The sequence below is a fragment of the Mus musculus genome, chromosome 10 (assembly GCF_000001635.26).
Source record: "Mus musculus strain C57BL/6J chromosome 10, GRCm38.p6 C57BL/6J".
Lineage (NCBI taxonomy): Eukaryota > Metazoa > Chordata > Mammalia > Rodentia > Muridae > Mus > Mus musculus.
Window position 1 is genome coordinate 105290628 of NC_000076.6, and position 21029 is coordinate 105311656.

General features: G+C 38.7%; 1 protein-coding gene across 3 annotated transcripts in view; it reads right to left on the minus strand.

Annotated features, from left to right (window-relative positions):
• The window catches only part of Tmtc2 (transmembrane and tetratricopeptide repeat containing 2), a 386817-nt gene that overhangs the window by 102965 nt on the left and 262823 nt on the right, over positions 1–21029 (minus strand). For all 3 annotated transcript variants that reach the window (XR_380404.3, XR_003948700.1, NM_177368.4), the window contains exon 8: positions 12967–13088. Coding sequence is in view for 1 of the 3 variants with exons in the window: in NM_177368.4 (NP_796342.2) it covers positions 12967–13088 (122 nt within the window). In the remaining 2 variants the exon portion in view is untranslated. The remainder of the gene's footprint in view (positions 1–12966; positions 13089–21029) is intronic.

A 21029-nucleotide genomic window follows, 5' to 3' on the forward strand; every position in this document is an offset into this window, starting at 1 on the left:
TGTAATAAGAATAATTGAGAATCTGTTGAAGACTTCTATACAAATGATTAGTGCCCCTAGGGATGTGTGACTGGGATGTCCCTGATGGTGTGTTATTGGAAGCTGCCATGGACCTGTCAGATAGCTATTGGGGTATTCTGGGTTTACTGAGCCATGCCTTAGGGGAGCGAGGGACTCTTTCTACTGAGTATTTTTCTCCTAGTCTCTTTCTGGCAAGATGTGATCTCTTGCTTCAACCTAAGTTCCCATAGTGATCTGACACCTTCATCAGAGGCCCAACATAATGGCAGTGCCCAATCAAAGACTTGAACCACAAGTCAATATAATCTTTCCTTTATTTCATAGGCATATCATGTCAGGGATTCATCATGGTGACACAAAGTGACTGATACACTGTGTGACATTACTTGTTGAGCTAGGGTTTGATCAACAAACAATTGATGGCTGCTACTGTTTAAAGCCAAATGAAATGTACTATCTTGGTCAATTTCCCCTTGTTATAATTAAAAAACAAAACAAAACAAAACAAAACTGGGGTTTGGTACTTCATATTTTTGGAGACTAAAAGCCGAAATAGCATGGCACTACCAGTAATAAAGGTATCCTTGCCTGGGTACATCATAGGCATCAAGCAGGAGTATGAGCAAGAGTAGCATACCACATGACGGGACAAACAGCCAGAGAACTGGGAGGCCCCGTGTTGTTCTTCAACAAACCTGGCCCCAGAAAGCAGGGTTGCATGAGAACTACATTTGTTCTGAATATAATTCTGATTGTACTGACCTGATTGCTATCTACTAACCCTGTCTGACACAATGAGTGTCTCCATCCATATCCAACCCACAGCAGCCTGGGCCCAACATAAAGAAATACTTACAGAGAAGATACTGTCAATTCTATTTGTGGGGGACAAAAAGTTCTAAGCCGGATTGTTCCATCAACACTACCAATTTCTTCGTTATAGGGCATTAAAATGCATGGCTTTATATATGATAAACAATAACTACAGCAGAACGCTAATACCAAACCTACCTAAAGGTCCTAAAGAGATGCAATTCCTGCACAGGGCTGTTTTTAACTTTAAACATTATTATCATTAAGTTTATTAGATGCTAGACTCCAGAATATGTTCAAGCATGTACCACATCCTGTCAGATTTGATGAAGATCCTCCATTATGGCCCACAAATAAGCAGCCTGCAGTTTTAGGTGCTTTAACAAGAATTACACTTTCTACTGGGAGAAGAAATAAATGGCTGGGGCCAGATATGCTTAAGTGCTCTGCCTTCAACTCAGTCTCCTGCCAGGTAAATGTTTACCAGCTAACGGTCAAGGTCTCTTCTCTTTGACCTTCTTGCTCCTTACCCTAGTCCTGTGAGTTTGTCATGCTTCTTTAGAATCTCCAGATTCCAGGGAAACAATGCATACCACATATACACTAAAAGCTTCACTCTTACATTTTTTTGCTACTCTCTATATGCAGGACCCTAAGTCCATTTATCAGTGGCTATTCTATACTTATTATACTTCAAAATGTACGCAGACCACTACCTATGCACTTCACAACTGTGTGTAAAAATTTTGATGTTAAATGATTTATTTTTTTTAAGTCAATTTTTACATGCATTGAATTTAGGGTTTACTTACACAATGTGACTATCTGGGTGTTCCAGCATAATAGAGAAAACCAAATGTTCAAGAATAATGTAAATAGCGCAGCTGCATTGAAGGAAACATACTGGGATAGGCAGGCATGACAGGTTATAGACACGTAAGCTCTGTGAATCCCAGCTCCCTCGTGTATGAAGCTGGTATCTGGGTAATGTGCTCATAGAAGGAGCTGATGGGAGACTGCATGATAGCTAGCTCATTGCATACTAAAAAGCATGAAGTAAACTAAAGGCTCTGGGCTTAGCAAGAGTACGGAAGGGGCAGAGGGCAAGGAAAGGAGCCAATTTATACTAACATCGGGATTTGTTTATTTACGTGGTAGAAAGGCAATCAAACAAGTTTTATATAAAGTGAGAAAAGAAATTAAGGACCAATTCATACAATCCTAGAAACTCATGGTATGAGAGAAAACACAGGCCTAAGCTCAGAACAAAATGCTGGAACAAATGTATTGTCAAAGACGAACGGTCTACAACTCTGTGAGTCTCCTGCTCCAAGCTGCTTGGAGCAAGGACCTCAAAAGTAATGAGGAAAGAGGACTTGTGTGTTTATGAACATATTAAGAGCGGGGCTTGTTTTGAACCAATTTAAAAGTCTGCAAAAGTGAGGACCTGGAAGGCAGCTTAGAGGTAAATGCGTGGATACTGCATATAAAATGTTAGGGACAATTTATAGCCAATCAAAGGAAAGATAATTGAAACTATAGCAAAGGCAGTAGAGATGAATGCTTTAAATCTTTGGAACTTAAATGGCATCTGTAGTTAGTTTTTGTCAACAGAAGCTAGAGTCACCTGGAAAGGGGACACCATGGCTGAGAAACTGCCTCTTAACAGATTGTCTGTAGGCAAATCTGTGGAGAATTTTCTTTACCAGTGACTGATGTGGGAAGTCCTAGCCCACTGTGGGTGGTTCCATCCCTAAGCAGATGGTCTTGTGTTATATCAAAAAGCAACCTTAAGGAGCCAAGAGGGGCAAGCTGGTAAGCAGCATTCCTCCATGGTCCCCTGCTTGAGTTCCAGCCTTGGGTTACCTCAGTGAAGGGCCGTGATTATGAAGCATAAAGCAATTAACTTCTTTCTTCCTCAAGTTGCTTTGTTTCTGGTTCTTACCACAGAAATCAATAGAAACCAAACTTAGGCAGTATCTTCAAACCATGGAAGGGTGTGTGTTTGTGCTTGTGTGTGTGTGTGTGTGTGTGTGTGTGTGTGTGTGTGTGTGTGTGTGTGTGTTTATGTATGTATATACACACTGATTGTCTTTGACTTACTAAGATAGGACTCAAAATTTCTCTACTTTAATGGTGGCAAAGTGGGTCTGTATTCAGTAGGAATTTCAGATATTTTATTTTATTTTATTTGGTGATGAAATGTATACTATTATATTCTCTTACATTATTATGAGGAAGTAACTCAGTCTTCATAGTACAGTACTCTACAAAATAGTACAAAGTCTACTTTGCTAGCATTGATTCTTGACAGTTTAGGTATCTTAAAAGTATTTTCAACTACATTTTCTAGTATTAGTGACTGAACCATGCATCTGAGTATACTATCACTGTGCTGTTTTTGAGAAAGTTTCTCAATAAATTGCCTCACAAGTCTCTAAGTTGTAATATCCCTGCCTCAGTATCCCAAATAATTAGCCTACCTCAACTCATGGTAGTTTCAATTCATGAAGGTATCATCAGCAAGAAACCTCACCACAATTTGAAGTTCATCAGTTTATCTGTACATATCTGAATGCTACCAGATGATAAAAGAATCTGGGTCTTGAAAAGAAGTCGCAACCTCTTAAGACGAAAGGTACTTAGTTTGAAAGTGTTCCTAATACTAAATGCATGCCTAGACCAACACATCATTTAAACAAGAATTATATTCAGGTTTTTATCTAGTCTGTACGATCATCATATAAAATTATCAGGTAAGAAATTTCCTGTTAGCATTAGCTGTCAACTTGACCGAAGCTACAATCACTTGAGAAGGGCACTTTAGTTGAGGTCATGTCTCTGGGGGATTGTTTCAACTGGTAACTGAGGTAAATGAGTGTGTGTGTGTGTGTGTGTGTGGAGGGGGGGGCGGTGTTCATGCCCATGGTGGGAAGCACCATTCCCTGGTCAGGTAGTCCTGTGATATTAAGAAAGTGAGTTGTGTGTGTGTGTGTGAGTGTGTGTGTATGCACACGTGTGTGTGCATATTAGCCAATTATCCATGGTCTCTACTTTAGGTTCATGCTTGATGAATTCCTGCACTGACTTCTCTCCATAATTAATTGAGACCCGGAAGTGTAATACAAATAAACATTTCTCTACCATCTACTCCTACAAGTTATATTTGGTCAGCATGTTTTATTACAGCCTCAGAATGCAACTAGAATGGAAATAGACAGTAAAAAAAACCATAAAGGCGCAAGTGGCCTTACATGGTTTCATGCCAGGTGACAGAGAGCAAGACTGAAACCAAGAGACTGCAAGGAAAGCACTGGTAAGGAGCAACATGCTGCAGGTTCTGAGGTCAAGGCAAGGATCGTGGTGTGTGGATGGACCTTTATTAACACATTTAAGAAATATAAAATCAGAAGGAAATGCCTTCAAAATGGTGCAGAACCCTGGGCCTGTAATAGCTAGAGAAGAGTCTGGATACAATTTAGGAAACTACATAATTATCCTTTCTGAAACAAAAGCCATTCACATAGTCACAAGTACAGGAGACTGGATTTTGCTAATAGTGTCTCCTGAATAAAAGGTGCCACGTCTTTTTTGAAGCCATGAAATCACCCTCACTTCACATCACTACCGTTCAGCAGGAAGCATGACAATCTCTGAGGCAGCAAACACCTGTCCACTGCAGGTTTTTATAAAAGTTTATAGAGTCCTGCAAGAATGCCATATTACATTTAGAACCACACTACTTCTTGATCTCCATCTCTCCAATAAGATTGAGATATCAGAGTACCCGAAGGATTATGAGGGGGTCTTAAGTTGATTGCCTATTCTAATTGCAAGTGAAAACTACAGACCAATGCAAAAGTCAAGCGGAAAAACCCAAAATAATAAAATGCAGGTCATTTTTGAACAATATATTCTTTTACATACCCACAAACTAAAGTTAACATGAATAGGACATGTAGAAGATTAGTTGTTTTACACCTGCACGCACACACACACACACACTCAGAGAGAGAGAGAGAGAGAGAGAGAGAGAGAGAGAGAGAGAGAGAGAGAGAGCTTTGAGTATTAAGGAATTTCAGTATTTTGATCTGTTTTACTTCTGAGGCTAGCTGTATTTACCCATAAGATATATGCTTCTCATTGATTTCTACTATACAAAAGCAGACTAAAGTATAAATGTATTTGTTTAGATTCCCGAGGCACCTAACACTAGCAAGCACAATACTTACATTGTTGATGCTACTTTAAAAGGCATATCTTGAAATCTGGAAAGGATCCCTGATAAAATCACTATCATAACCATTTTGGTTTTTAGAAAAACAAAGCAAAAACAACAACAACAACAACTAAAAACAATCCAATGATGACTGTTGTTTCTAGAATGTGGAATCATAAAGTTCAGATGAAGTAATTTTATGTGAACATTTAGCTAAATATTATACTGAATTAAATTTCCTTCCACATGTCAGTTAATATTTTGCCAACAGATATGCATGATATAATGTTTCCCTTTTCACAGAAGTAAATTTTAACATATGAGTTGTATACATTCGTATTAATCACCCAATCAGAATTACAGGAAGAATTGCTTATTACAAAGACTCCTCTCCGATCTAAACACGGCTCTACACAAATCACCGCGAAACAGATGCAGCAAGCCAGATGTTGCTCAGTGCATAAACAGAAAGAGTGTTGCTCTGAACAAATGAGAATTCTCAGTTCTAAGTAATAATAATAATTATTATGAAAGGAGCACAGAACAGAGCATTGAGCTTCTCCTAGACACAGTGACACCATTTAGTGGGGGTGGCGGGGGGGGGGGAGGGGGTAGAAGCAGAACTTTTGCAGAGGACATCAAGTACTTTCACAACTGCAGTTTTATGGAACCCAATTAACTTTGGCTAGACACAGAAGTCTGGCTTAGCGTGCCCATGCAGGAGCCAAAATAAAGGTTTTGTATGTCAAGAATTATTGTCAGAGTCTCCAATATCTTTCCTTCTTTCCCACTAAACTAATTCTGGAAAGTAACCTAACAGCCAAGAAGGTTTTATTACAATTTAAATCAATAATAATTTCACGGGCTTAAAAAAAAAAAAAAAAACTACAAAATCTTTGGCTTAGACAAATGGAACAGAACAAAGGACTTTTTCTTTTCTTTCTTTTTTTTGTAATCTGTTTGTTGTTGTTGTTTTGTTTTCTTGGTTTTTGTTTTGTTTTGTTTAGGAAAAGACAAGGCTTCGGGACCCACACAGATTTAAAAACAAGCAGAACTATCACCTGAAATACAATAATGGAAATGGTATTTCTTGCTGTCCTTCTCAGTGAATGACTGATTTTAAATGCATGGAGTTAGCCCTAGGCAGCAAAGTTCAAACAAGGTCTAAAATCACAATCTTAAGCAGAGATATTCAAACTCAGCTTGCATTTTGTATTTTCTTTGGACATGACACCGGTATGAACGTTGCATACATTTCTAAAGAGATGTCAGCTGGCTTTACTATAGTTAAACATGGAGCTTACTGGTGTGACCTTAAGACAGGACTTCCCCTAGGGTTTCCTGGGAACTTCCTCTTAAAGGTATAAGGTTGGATCAAAAAGGGCCAATAGCCTTTAGTCCTCTATTCGTGATCAGTCACAGCTGATAATAAAAACACATTTAACCACATAATCTTTAAAAACAAGTATCAAAAATAATTTTTAAAATGTTTAGGAAGAGATAGGGATTTACTTTTGGGAGTCTCTAATCAGTAAAAGAAGGCATATCAGGGGGAAAATCATTTAAATTATCTAATACAGAATACAATTATGACCCTTAATATGCAAAACTTGATAGTTGTATTTCGTTGTACTATTTAATTACTGAATAGCCTTAAGGGAACGATAATTAAATCTTGGAAGCTCAGGTTCTTCATTTATAAAGTGGAACAGCATTTTGTAAGGATGATCAAGAAATAACACGTAAAGGAACATAACAATAAAATATTGGCTGATGACAACTTACTATAATTATAGAGCAGAGCATTGCTTAACCCTTACCAGAGATGCTTCTTGTCTTACAAATTGTAATTAATAAGGAGATCTATAACTGCACGATGTACAGAGAGTGGGACTTTGGAGCACTTAGTCCTAGATAGGATATCTTTGTCATACTCCCTCCCTTCTAGGCTCAGGGATTCACAGTAGAGAAGGCAAGGTTGGGGGAAAACTCCAAGGAAACAGTGCCGTCCAAAGCACCACAGGACTGACACTAGCATAAAACACTCACAGAGACTGGGGCAGCACGCACAAGGCATGCACAGTTTCAAACCAGACCAAATCCCAGCATGGAAAAGGGGAAGTGAGCACAAAGTCCCACCTCTAACCAAGAAGCTATTTGCAACTGATGGCTGCAGGAGAGGGAAAATCAATTTTCTCCAATGGAGTGCTAATGGATATATCAACTTCACTCCAGGGCAGGCAGTCCAGATGTGTGCCCAGTCGTAGTTGGACTACAGAAAACGGACTTTGTTTTCATAGTTTGTTTTTCCTTGTCTGTGCTTTTTGTTTGCTTGTTTTTGTCTTATTGTTTTTCTGTTTTAGTTTTCTTTCTGCTTTTTTATTGTTGCATTTTCTATTTTGTTTTTTGTTTGGACACACACAGAGCTCAAGTAAAAAAGTTTGGTAAATATGGTGGCAGGGAAGACCTGAGAGGAGTTGGGGGAGGGGAAAGGATATGGTCAAGTTTTATTTTATGAAAAATATTAGTTTTTTAAGGTAAAAATTTAAAAGATAAATCAATCACTTCAAGCACATATGTCAGCTGACGAGTATCCCTCTAATATCGTCTTCCTTTCTAGAGCTCTGGAAGATTATTCATGTGCTTACTGTGTGATCATACCACTCTCATCAAATTCTTCAGGACATATCCTTGAGAATTAATGTAATGCTCACCGTGGACCAGCCAGTTTAAGTTCATGTGTGGACGGAATGAAGGGATTAAGATACAAAAAGTGTCAATCTAAGGAAATGAATGTTGAATTTCCTTGGGGGGGGGGGGGTGAGAGAGATGAGTCCTTGTAATCCTAATATCAAAAGACAGACACAAATGTCTATGTCATCCCATTCCCAAGTGATGTCACAAAGATACAGAGACAAGGGTTTAGGATGATCAGAGAAGAAAAATATAAGGGCTTGAGAAAATTAGGTCAGACTTCACAAAGGAAATACAATTTTAAGAGGCAGACAGAGGAGAAATATTCTATTTCTTCTTTTCTTTTTTGCAGAAGAATAAAAAGGACATGATCTATAGGGTGAACAAAAGCATTCTGGGGGAGGGGAGTCCTTAAATTCCTTTGGTCTCTTCTACCTACTAGAAATATTACAGGAATCCTTAAAAAAAAAAACAGCATGTAAGAAAAAGCATTCTGAGTGAATCAGTTCAGTGACTACAATCAAAGTAGTAATCGTCATTTTTTCTTTTAATTTTCTCATAAAAGCAGAACTCTGATCTGAAATCCTAGCTTACAGTAACTGATATAGCTGCCAGCCATGTAACACAGTTGACCTTTGGTGAGTTTCAACCTAAAGAGATGTGTCTTGCTCCTTTTCTCCTTCTCTTGAGACTAATAGCCAGTCCTGTTTAATAAAACACATAACACCGCAGAAGGCAAAAATGTGTGGCATTTTCCACCTTGCCAATTCGGTGGCATATTAGAAGACCAAAAAACCCATAATTGGTCAGATGTAACACACTGGACTCAGAATCTGCCAAACTTTTAATTTAGAAGAAACTATTAAAGGTGGCTGTGGGATTTGGCCTTATGAGTAAGCCAGTGCACAGAAGGCTGCATTTCATCTAATCATTAAATAGGAAACTATAAAAGCCTTACTGGAGGGAAATTTAAAATTTAGATTATAATATACAAGCCTTTTCTTCCTTTTCAATGTGTTTCTGTAAAGTAAAAACTGTGAAAGCAGCTTTAAAATTCTATTTTTAAAAAGAAAGTTTAAAATATTCTTTCGTTGAAAATCTAGCAGAACAGGCCACATGTTCCTTACTTCCAGTATTGGGTCTGGGCACATCAGCATTACATATTAAAATGTAACCATTTTTGTCTGTGTCTTCTTTGTAGGAAGGATCGGATTCAGGTAGCTATAAGTTTTAAAGTCACTTTTAAAAGTGTTTGAAGAGTCTTAAGTTCAAATGTATGTATGCACTCCATTAAGAATATTAAGAAACTCCAAATTTCTTCATTTACACATTTGATTTCTGTATTTGCATGGAAAGGAGACGTCTCTTCCTTCACATGAAAAGAGTTTTCACTATGGAAGTGCAAGTTTCTGGTTGTGTCATGTGATGCAGACTCACATGATATTTCATGTGATGTTTTGCTGAGGCAAGACCCATGGAAGGACACGTAATGCTTGGAGAGAGTATAAATAGGACTCAGCATCCAGTGACCAGGTGCAGTGACCATAGCTACCCTTGCAACTCTTCATTGACAGAGGCACAGCAGAGAACTCCTGGCATTCCCACTGGTCCTGGTCTCCCCTGCTGGCTTACACCAACTTGGCGGATGCCTGGCAGTTTCTGCTGGACTGTGACACTTTTGAACTGGACTGTTGGTTTCCTTTCAAACAGAGATTAGAATCACCCTGAAGAACTACTTCTAAACAGGTCCACATTCCCTTGTCCTATTTACCATCTTTTCTTCCTTTCCTTTGGACAATGAGCTATAAGAAGGGTCAAAGCATCTGAGAACCCTTATTAATGTTGGTTTTGAAAAATCTAAGCCTACACACTATCATAGGTTTTGTGTGTAAAAACTTAATGCACCCTTCAGCACTTCTGTTGTTTTCTTTAGACAAAATTAAAAAAATGCTTTTAATTATTGTATGTTACCATCTCTGACAAAGATAATTCAGATTAATTGAGTTTACTTCAGATAATCCAGTTTCTTCAGATTGCTTCTCCTCCTATGACTAACAGTACAATGTCAGCTGTGGGTTAGTTAATAGAGGCTTTCCCCATGAGATCTAATCCCTCAAGTATGTAGCCATTTACAGAGTAACTCCTAACGTTGCCTTCCTGCCTATGAATCCCATTCCCCTAACCGAGCTGGCTTGCCTGGCCTCAGTGGGAAAGGATATGTCTAGTCTTAAGTTGAATTGATGTGCCTGAGGTTGGGGGAGAGTGAGGGGTGTGAAGGGTGGTACCCAGAGTGGGCTCTCAGAAGAGAAGGAGTGGAAAGTATGGAAGGAGAGTCTGTGTGTATGTTGTGTGTGGTGGGGGAGGAGAATCTGTGTGTATGTGTGTGGGGGGGGGAGGGGTGCTGAAAGGAGAGGTGGGGCTGATACTGGGATGTAAAGTGAATAAATAAAAATAATTTATTAAAGAAATTACTGATTTTCAAGTTTAAAAAAAAAATCTTTCTATGGATGAAAATCCAAAGAACTCATCAAAAGAAAGTGAAGAGGGAAAGGCTGTATAAGGAGAAGGGGGTCAAGCCATGTGCCTGTTATTCTGCAGACCAGTGGAGAGACACTAAACATTATAACACTTCAAAAGTGCCAGTCTCAAAGCCTAAATGGGTCTAAGCTAGGTCCCCTGCATACATATCATGGTTGTTAGCTTAGTGTTCTTGGGGGAATCCTAACAGTGGCAGTGGGGTGTCTCTGTCTCTGTTGCCTGATCTTGGAACCCTTTCCTCTCCCTGCATTGCCTCATCCAATCTTCATATGACGATTTGTGCCTAGTTCTATATTACTTGTTATGCCTTGTTCATGTTTGGTTGATATCCCTGGAAGACATGCTCTTTTCTGACGGGAAATGGAATAAGGGTGGATCTGGGGTGGGTAGCAAAGGACAAGGAGGAATAGAAGAGGGGAAACTATGGTCAGGATGTATTGCATGAGAGAAGAATTAAAAATAATAAAAAAGGAATAATTTTGGATTGACCCATATTTTCATCCTCACTGCCTGATGTCCACTGCCACTGTCTGTTAAGCAAACAAATTACATGAAGCTGAATACTTACAAGGAAAGATACACTATGCATCTCAGAGTTCTGGTGTGTTTAAAAGCATAGTGCCAGCTTCTACTCTGCTCATGTAAGGGCCTCCTGGGTACATCACAGCAAGAGAGATGGGTACATCACAGTGGAAACATGACCCAGGGAGGTGAGATCACATGACAACACACATAGCAAGAGACAACTAGGAGCCTTGTTTCTTTTTAGAAAAACTCACTCTGAGAGATCAGCATTAATCCCTGTGAAGGTAGTGGAACGATGGCTAAGTTGATAGCATTCATCCCCTCTCTGACAGGGCATTAGTTATTATCATGACCACATGATGTGCACCTCTGGGAGATTCACTCGACATCCATGGGAAGCAAAGCCCTGGCTTCCCATCATCTCTTCTTCAGCTGTGTGAGCCACACCTGCAGCATGGGCTTTCCTTACTAATTGAGCTCATCAGTGAAAGCCTCTTTTCTTGCCTTAGAGGACAGTGCCTTGCATTTGCATACATAGAGGCAAAACCTGATGCCTACAGTCACACAATGAAAGTTACTACCCTTCTGCATAGTGTTTAACTCAGCTCCGCACTAGGCCACATGCCCTGGCTAATGCTCTTCTTCGGGGTTCTCTGAGATGAACTGATTTTTTTTTCATTGTTATCCACATGGGACTGACTTTTTTTTAGACTGTGGCATCTGACAAATCAAATATAGTTTCACTGGATTTCTTCTCCAAATCAGTCCAAACATCTTATCCATTTACAACCCCTCACCCTGATTATTGCTAGGTAGTTGCTACTCATCGATATTTTATTCAGAGATAAGTGTGAGCAAAATGCTGCAGGCAGTGTTCGGGGTGAACTCCTCTATTAATGTGCCTTCAATGTGTCATTTTTATTGAGTTGCCTAAGATTTATAATGAAAACTTCTGGAGTCATTCTTGTGGCTGTCGTTGTTTGCTTGTTTTTTTGTTTGTTTATTTGCTTTTTGTTTTAATGCTTGTTTGTTTTGAGATAAGGTCTCCCTATTGTATAGCTCTGGCTCTCCTGGAACTTGCTGTGTACAAAATACTGGCTTCAAACTCACATAGATTGCCCCTGCCTCTCATGTCCTGGGATTAAAAGTGTGTGCCACTATGGCCAGCTTCAGAGTTATTATTCTTGCACCATCTTTATGATGCAGGTTGAACATGCCTAAACTTCTGCCTGACATTCTAACCCACTGAACATGAGCTCCATAAGTGATGCCTGGCCCCAGATTTATCTCTGATATTCTGTTCTTGAGCAGTGGCCTTAAAATGAGCATGCTCAGAAATGTGTCTGCCCACTAAAGGCTTTCATTTCTTATATGAATATGTATATAATTCCCAATACAATCCAAATTATCACTTTACAGGACTTTGCTTTGGAAGTAACTCTATCCCTGCTGCAGGTAATACATTTTCCTCTGCTTTTTTATTTCCTGAAATTACTCATTCTTGCTTCATGCTTACCAACATTAGAACTCATCTTGTTTGGTAACCAAAGTTTATCTGATTCACATTGAAGTCATCCCATGTTTTGACATTATTCTTTTTGTACCTTGTGGTATCTCCTTCCAGGTTTGTATTCTTTTGAAGAACATTTCCACCACAAGTTTTCAATAGAATTATTTTTACTTAATTTCTATAAGGCGTGGAAATTGTCTAATATATAAAGCCCGTCTGTAAGTCTCTTAAAGATCACCTCTAATTAGAAGGAATTCCAAAATGCTTATTTTATGACAGTTATTTGATAAAATTAATTCTAGTCCCAGTCAATTTGATACTAACAGTTTTTGTAAAATATATTATTTATATAAATGTTGCTGTTAAGACTGCATGAATAGGTCATGGCATAGTTGAGTTTCTCCTTGAGGTATCTCCATTTATATCTGTCTCATTGACACCTCCAATCTCATCACATCTCACATCTTAGAGGCCAGACCCAAAAGTTTAGTTTTTCTCCATTGTCTGTTTAGGCCTCTAACAGGATTGTTATCATTCATCAAGTGAGTTCACTAATACAGAATGAATCAGCACTTCAAACTCCACCTCTCCCCAGGACACATGGGGAAACATTACTTTCTGAAGACTGAGAGAAATAAGTCCTTACTGTTAAGGCGAGCAGCTTCCCGTAGGTGAGATGAGCAGGGATGTGATCGGTCTTGGATCTCAGTGATTCCATGTACCAATGCTCAGCTTCAGGAAGCTTACTCAGTCTCATGTAGGCTTCACCTGGAGAGAGAGAATCATTAACGTCACATGGAAGCTGCGATTTCTCATGTGTGAATGCACAGAAAGAGAATGACAGGCAGTATCCTGAAAATTGAGAAGAGCTGGAAATTTCATCAGGAGAGAATCATAAGCCATAAGGGAGATACACCTGGCATGATTTAAGCAGTTTGCAGTGTAAACATGGACATTACACAATTCTCTAAGAAGATGGACCAAGAGCACCTGAGTTCAAATCCCCAGCACTCAGGTATACAAGGCCAGGTCTGGCTCTGCAAGCCCAGAACCCTGGAAACTCATTGGACAATCAGCCCTGGTGAAATGTAGATCTTCAGTTTCAGTAGAGACCCTGTCTTGAAAAATAAGGGTAGAGGTGTGTTTAGCTGACTCAACAAGTAAAGACATTTGTTATAAAAACTGACACCCTGAGTATGATCCCTGGATCCATAGGGGGGTGGGGAGGAGAAAACTGATTCCCACAAGTTATCCTCAGACCACAGTATGTACACTCTAAAATAATTCCAAAAAAGAAAAAAAAAAGGTGGGGGGAGTGGTATGTACTCTAGCTTTGGTTTTTAAACATGAAATTTGATTCCTGAACATAGATCATTTGTCACCATTCAGTTTTTGGAGGAAACATTTCATTATTCATTTCAACCAGTTATAGTTTTTATTTAGAGCCATTTATTCTTTAGAAATATATTGAGAGGATTCCTACATGTCTAGCCTTATGTGGGGACAAAGGAAAACTATCCCACCATCTCATGTCTATATAGAGGAAGTAAGAATTAACAGAGGGGCTGGAGAGATGGCTCAGTGGTTAAGAGCACTTACTACTCTTCCAGAGGTCCTGAGTTCAATTCCCAGTAACCACATCCATCTGTAATGGGATGTGATGCCCACTTCTGGTGTTTCTGAAGAGAGTGACAGTCTTCTCATATAAATAAGTAAATCTTTTTAATAAAGGAAATGGAGCTCCAGGGACAGGCCCAAAGTGGGATCCAACTCAAGACAAGTCCCAAGACCTGACACTATTACTAAGGCTATGGAGTGCTCACAAAAAGGGACCTAGCATGACTACCCCCGAAAGACCCAACAAGCAGCTGAAAGAGTCAGATGCAGACATTTACATCCAACCAGTGAACTGAAGCTGCTGACCCTTGTGGTTGAATTAGGGAAAAGCTGGAAGAAGCCTAGGAGGAGGGCACCCCTGTAGGAGGAAAAGCTGGACCCCCAAGATCTCTCAGACACTGGACCACCAACCAGGCAGCAGAGACCAGCTGATATGAGGCCCCCAACACACATACAGCAGAGGACTGCTGGGTTTGGGTTCAGTCAGAAAAGATGCACCTAACCCTCAAGAGTCTGAAGGCCCCAGGGAGTGGGGAGGTCTGGTGGGATGGGGAGTGGGGACATCCTTCTAGAGATAGGGGTGGGGGAGGAGGTATAGGATATGGAACAGTAAGAGGGTGGACTGAGAGGAGGATAAAATCTGGAGTTAAAAAAATGGATTAAATAAAAATTTTTAAAAAGGAGTAAATGAAAGAGTTCGACTATTTTTGGACTCACTATTGCTACTAAGTCGGGAATAGTGGAATATCATTGCAATCTCAGCATTGAGCAGGCTGAGACAGGATGATTACAAATTATACGTTATATAATATATATATATATATATATATATATATATATATATCTGAATTATATCAAGAACCTCTTTCAACAAAATCTATGCAGCTGCATTTTAATTTTCTTTGGCACTTTCAATGTTAATAATGTAAATAAAATTTGCCAGTGTCATTTGGAAAAAAAAAACAATTAAAATATGACAGTTAACAAGTCATGCCAGTTTTTGCACATGTAAAACAAATTCTGGGCCTTCCTGCCATTAGCTTTTATTTTTCCGCTACTAAAACTTACAGCTTTCTAACAACGAAGCAGAAGTGTAACTGTGGAAAATAAATCCAAAAGTATATTAGTAGTTTTCTTAATATCATTCTTATCTCTGTCGTGCTAGAATATAGAAGAATGCCTAATTGGTAAAAAAAAAAAATTACACTTTAAAATAACATATAATTAAGTTAAATAATTTAACTTTAATCATCATGGCAAATGTAGATGCTGTTCAGTTTCAGAGAACAGGCGACACTTGTAACTTACTTTATTGCCAGGCAGACTTTTACAACTAGCCACAATCATGATGGCATTTCCATTCCACAGCCAGTGGCTCTCCTAAATATGTTACCCACATTGGAGATGAATCTTTAATTCAAGAGAAGTACTCACCCCCTTAAAAAAACAAATGAACATATTTTTTTCCTTTGGGATGTTTGGTTGGTTTTTTTGCACACTGCTATCAAGACAAATAGATCTCATAAATTAAATTGGCTCTTGACCTGAGAGTGCCCTTTAGGTGGTGGGTTAGGGAAAAATACTGGTGTTGAGTAATATGCAAAATGTGAAAACTGTGTATGTATTTACCCAAACCTATCTATTTGTCTCCACTTTTAACAACAGTCCTTAAACTCAGCTATCATGAAAGTGATGGTTTGGACATGTTTGAGGTTTTGGAATCACGATGCTTTGTAACATGCTGTTATTTGAGATTGACTAGATTAAGGCACACAGTTAAGGCTCAGACTCCAGAAAGAGTGGCAACTGACTAGATGCTGGGTTAGAAGACACAGGGATGCTTTGAGCAGTAGTGGCAGGGGATAAAGGAATTTTTTCCTGTTTCCCCAGCTTCTCAATTTTTTTTTAACGTTTGAGAAAGGCTGTCGTCTCTATAGCCCAGCTTGGACTGGTATTCAAGTCCACTCAGTTCTGGGTCAAATTCATTCCAAGGCTGAGATTACAGGTGTCTGCCGTCCAGCCTGGCAATGACCTACTTGATTTTAATTTAATATAGCTACAAATATCCTTCTACACATTGACAAGTTCAGACTGGGTTTTGTTTATTTTGTTTCTGTTACTTGCTTTTCCCCCCTTAGTATCTATGTTTACTTTCAAATAAAGTAAATCGCCATTTTTCCCTGAATAATGAGCATCTTCTAGTGAAGACATACTAGGTGTGATGTATCTAGCCAGCATAATACAAAGAGCCTAAAGTAATGAAAATTTGAATGTAATTAGTGATAAATTAGGCCTGAACATTTATCTGATGAAATGGGCTATGAAACCAGAAGGAAGATGGGCTTATGTTACGTTTGCAATTAAGCTGGAATTCTATCTTAGCACCTCAGATCTTCTATGTAACCACTGCATTTGGAAGGGCATCTGTATTTGTTAATTAAAATCTTAACTTTAGGGAGAATGTATCTTACAGTAACGTGTTCAAGCATCCCAATTTCTGAGTATCTTGAGATTTAAATCATATAAATTATGTTGAACTTGTTCACATGTAAATAAAAATTAGAAAATATAACATGCTATTTCCTTATTAAAATTTTAGCAAAACATCTTTTGAAGTAAGATACTAATTTGGTAAGTATTAGCAGGTAGCATACGGCTATTTTCCCTAATAAGAATTTGTGAGTGACATTAATTTATAAGGCTCGAGCCATAATGAAACATTAGAGATAACACAAATAAGATGGGTAATATAAATATGCTAAATGTAAGAAAACTGATCAAATATATCCTATATGCATTCCAATTCTTTACAATTCAGTAAATCTTACATAACTATTGCACTGAATACTGTCATGTGATGACAATACTCACTATACTATATATTATGGTAGCAAGTGGGCAATTGCATGGCTTATGTTACCCAGTCTTAGTCTGTGCATCTGAGCATGCAGAATTATTTTGTTTTTTTCTAATTTGGTCTCATCATGGTTTGTTAACGTAACCAACTGCTCATGGTGGGTGTGCCTGCTAATGCATCACAGCTAGCAAATATTTTCCATGGATACCACTACTGGATGTTCCAGATTAAAACGACTGCAAAGCATAGTAGTTACGTAAAATAAATGCAAAATTGGGGAAGTTACAAGTTAGACCTAGAACTGCTTGCCCTCCACCCACTGCCTGCCACAGCTAGTATAGAATAACTAAGCTCAGGAGAAAACTATACTTTCTTGTTCATGGAAAATTATTTGGTAGCTGTGCTACACTGGCCAGCATGTTCATTTCCTTGCCTTAGGCTCATCTGTTGAATTAAAATAACAAGTAATAATAAACCATGGTTGACCTTAAAAATGCTTCCTCATATACACAGGCTATTTAATTCTTAAGAGAGAAATATTGCCACCTTAGGCGCACTTGATCCAAACATACACACACGGGCTCATACATACAGTGTCTACAAAATATGTAAGAAAACAAAAAACCTCTACACAAAAACCTGAATTGCAAGAAAATGATAGTGGGTGAATAGCATGTGTTCAAATGAGAAGTCCTTAAAGAAATGTAACAAGCCAGCACTTGCTATGTTACTGGGACAGGTAACCTTAGAGCTCTACAGTTCCCATTGCAAATGAACATGAGTTCTTATGGGGGAATGGGAAGCCTTGTGGGTGATGAGAGTCTTGTACAGGACAATAAATAATCGTAGTTGGGGAACGGGAAAGACGGCTCACCACTGAAGAGGACTTGCTTCTCTTGTAAAGGCCCTGGGTTGAAGTCCAGCCACCCAAATGGTGGCTAACAACTGCCTGTAAACTCCAGTCCTAGGGGGTCCACTGCAAGAACAAGCTACACAGACATGCATGCAGGCTAAACAGCTATACACAAAAATGATAAAGTAAACAAACATTTTAATAACAATAATAATGATAATAATAATAATAATAGTTTAAAGACTGAATAGCTCAAGAGACATTGTTTTGATTTCATCAAGCAACCCGTCATAGAGCATTTATTGTTTATTGGCTTCCTACTAATATCTATCTTTATACCCTTATATCGGCCTTATACCTAATCTAACACTAATCTTGTTATATAAGAGAGATGGTTAATCAGACTTAAATGAATATGTTCAACGTTTAAAAAAATAGTAAACATGCCAAACTCGGGGGTGGGGGATGTGAGAGTTTTCTCTGGTTTGGGCTGGAGAGAAGACTCAGAAATTAATAGCTCCTACAGCTCTTCTATAGAAAGAAATGTTAGTGCCCAGTACCAATGGTGGATGGTTCATAACTGCTTATAACTCCAGCTCCATAGGATATGTGCACCCTGATATATGTGGTTGTCAGTGTATGTGCGTGTATGCATGTGTGTGTGTGTGAGTGCACATGCTTGCATGCATGCAAACACATACTCACAAACACAGACATAACAAAATAATAACTATTAAAATATTTTTTCTCACTCTTTCCACTATACCATTTTACAGAAATTGGAAAACAGTCCTGAAAGTAAAAGAACTTCTGAAGATATCACCATCCTTGATCTCAAGCTGGAGAATCGAATTAAAGACCCAGAAATAAACCTACACACCTATAGACACTTAATTTTTGACAAAGAAGCCAAAGCCATACAATGGAAAAAATGGACGCATCTTCAACAAACGGTACTTGTGTAACTGGAAATCTATATGAAGAATAACGCAAATATATTTAAATTTATTACCCTGCACAAAACTCAAGTCCAAGTGAATCAAGGACCTCAATGTAAAACAAGATACACTAAATCTAACAGAACGGAAAGTGTGGAATAACCTTGGACATATTGGCATAGGAAACATCTCCCTGAACAGAACACCAATAGAGCTCATGCTCTATGATCAATAATTAATAAATGGAATCTCATGAAACTGAAAAGCTTCTGTAAGGACTTTGCCAGGAGGACAAAACGACAGCCTACAGACTAGGAAAGGATCTTCACCAACCCTACATCATATAGAAGGCTAGTGTGCAAAGTTTATAAAGCACTCAAGAAATTAGACATCAGCAATCCAAATAATCCAATTAAAAACAAGGCACGGAGCTAAACAGGAAATTCTCAACAGAAGAATCTTGAATGGCCGAACACACTTAAAAAGAAAGGTTCGGCTTCTTTAGTCATCAGGAAAATGCAAATCAAAATAACCCTGAGATTCTATCTTACAACTATCAGAATGGCTAACATCAAAAAAAAAAAAATCAAGTGATAGCAGATGCTGGCAAGAAGTAGAGTAAGAGAAACACTCCTCCATTGCTGGTGGGCGTGCAAACTTGTACAACCACTTTGGAAATCAATTTAGCAGTTTCTCAGAAAAATGGGAATAGTTCTGCTTCCAGACCCAGCTATACTACTCTTGGGCATATACACAAAGGATTCTCCAACATACCAAAAAGATACTAGCTCAGCCATCTTCATAGCAGTTTTCTTCATAATAGCCAGAATCTGGAAACAACCTAGATATCCCTCAACTGACGAATGGATAAAGAAAATATGGTACATCTACACAATGGTATACTATTCAGCTATTAAAAACAAAGACATCATGAATTTTGCAGCCAAATGGATGGAACTTGAGAATATCATCATGAGGGAGGTAACCCCAAGACAGAAAGACACATGAGGTATGAGCTCACATATCAGTGGACATTAGCCATAAAGTGCAGAACAGTCATGCTCCAACCCACAGACCCAAGGAAACTGGGTAATTAGGAGGTCCCAAGGGAGGATGTATTAATGTCACTCAGAAGGGGAAGCTAAATAGTCATTATTGGAGGTGAATGGAGACAGTGAACTGAGTAGGGAAAGAGGCTATGAGGGGAACACAGGGCATGGTGATCAGGTACTGGGAGGGGAGGGCAGGAGAGGTTGGAGATGAGAATGGAAATCAGCAGGGGCAGAGATGGGATGCATCTCTGGTGAAAGGTGGAGACCTGGGATGAGAGCAGATATAGGGAGTCTGTGGGTTTGATTCTAGCCAAGATTCTTACAGGAGGTGGAAACAGAAACAAAAGTTGCCACCTCCTATAGCCAGGCAGCACTTCTAGAGGAAGAAAGGAGACATCAATCTACCCACAAAACCTTCTACCCCAAATTTGTCTTGCCTACAAGATGCACAGGGATAAAGAAAAAAAAACAGACTAAGGGAACCACTAACCAAGGACTGCCCCAACTTCAGACCCATCCTATGTGAGAGAGCCAACCCTTGACACTATTAATAATTCTCTACTCTGCTTGCAGACAGGAACCTAGCATAACTATCTCCTTAGAGGCTTCATCTAGCAGCTGATGGAGACAGATGCAGAGATGAACATCAAAACAGCAGGCAGAGTCATACTGGTATTGAATAAAAGGAAATCACTTTTAAGGATGACCAGAAGAGTTATACAAAATCAGCAGGAACCTGTCTAGAGTTCTTCGAATGTTTATCCACAAGCAGGCAGTCCCAAATAGTTTGGAACACAAGAATCTGTGAACTCTAGACTATGACATCATTGATAACCCAACTGAGTTAGCCTTTGCCTTGTTTGTTTAGATAAGGGACCAAATAAAACAACAACAACAACAACAAAGAGTTGTGGCATTATTTGCTCTACACCTGAAATTGATTTTTATCTAGGCCTGAAGCATGCCTAGGGACATCCAAATCCCTTTTGTCTATGAGTAAACCGGAAATACGTCTGGGTGATGAACTCAATCACTACATCATCACACAGAAAATCTTAACCTTAAGAAAGAACCACCATTATGTCATATTTTTTTGAACAATGAGGAGGAAAAATAGCCCTTGCTGCTTATTTTCTCTTGGGTGCTATAAACATTTTTTTCTGTTATTGTAAGCTAAAATTTATAGTCCTAGAGGATATGACTTAACCAGCTTGTTTCTGACCATCTATCTCTCTTTCTTTATTGAACTCACTGAACTTTCTTTCTTGTGGCCATTGCCTTTGGCAGTTTTTATATTTTTAATATTTCAGTCAAGCTTTAAAGATTATGTGTGTACCACTCTCACTATTGAAAATACTCTACTTGTGCTTTTTGTAGACATTTAATCTTATT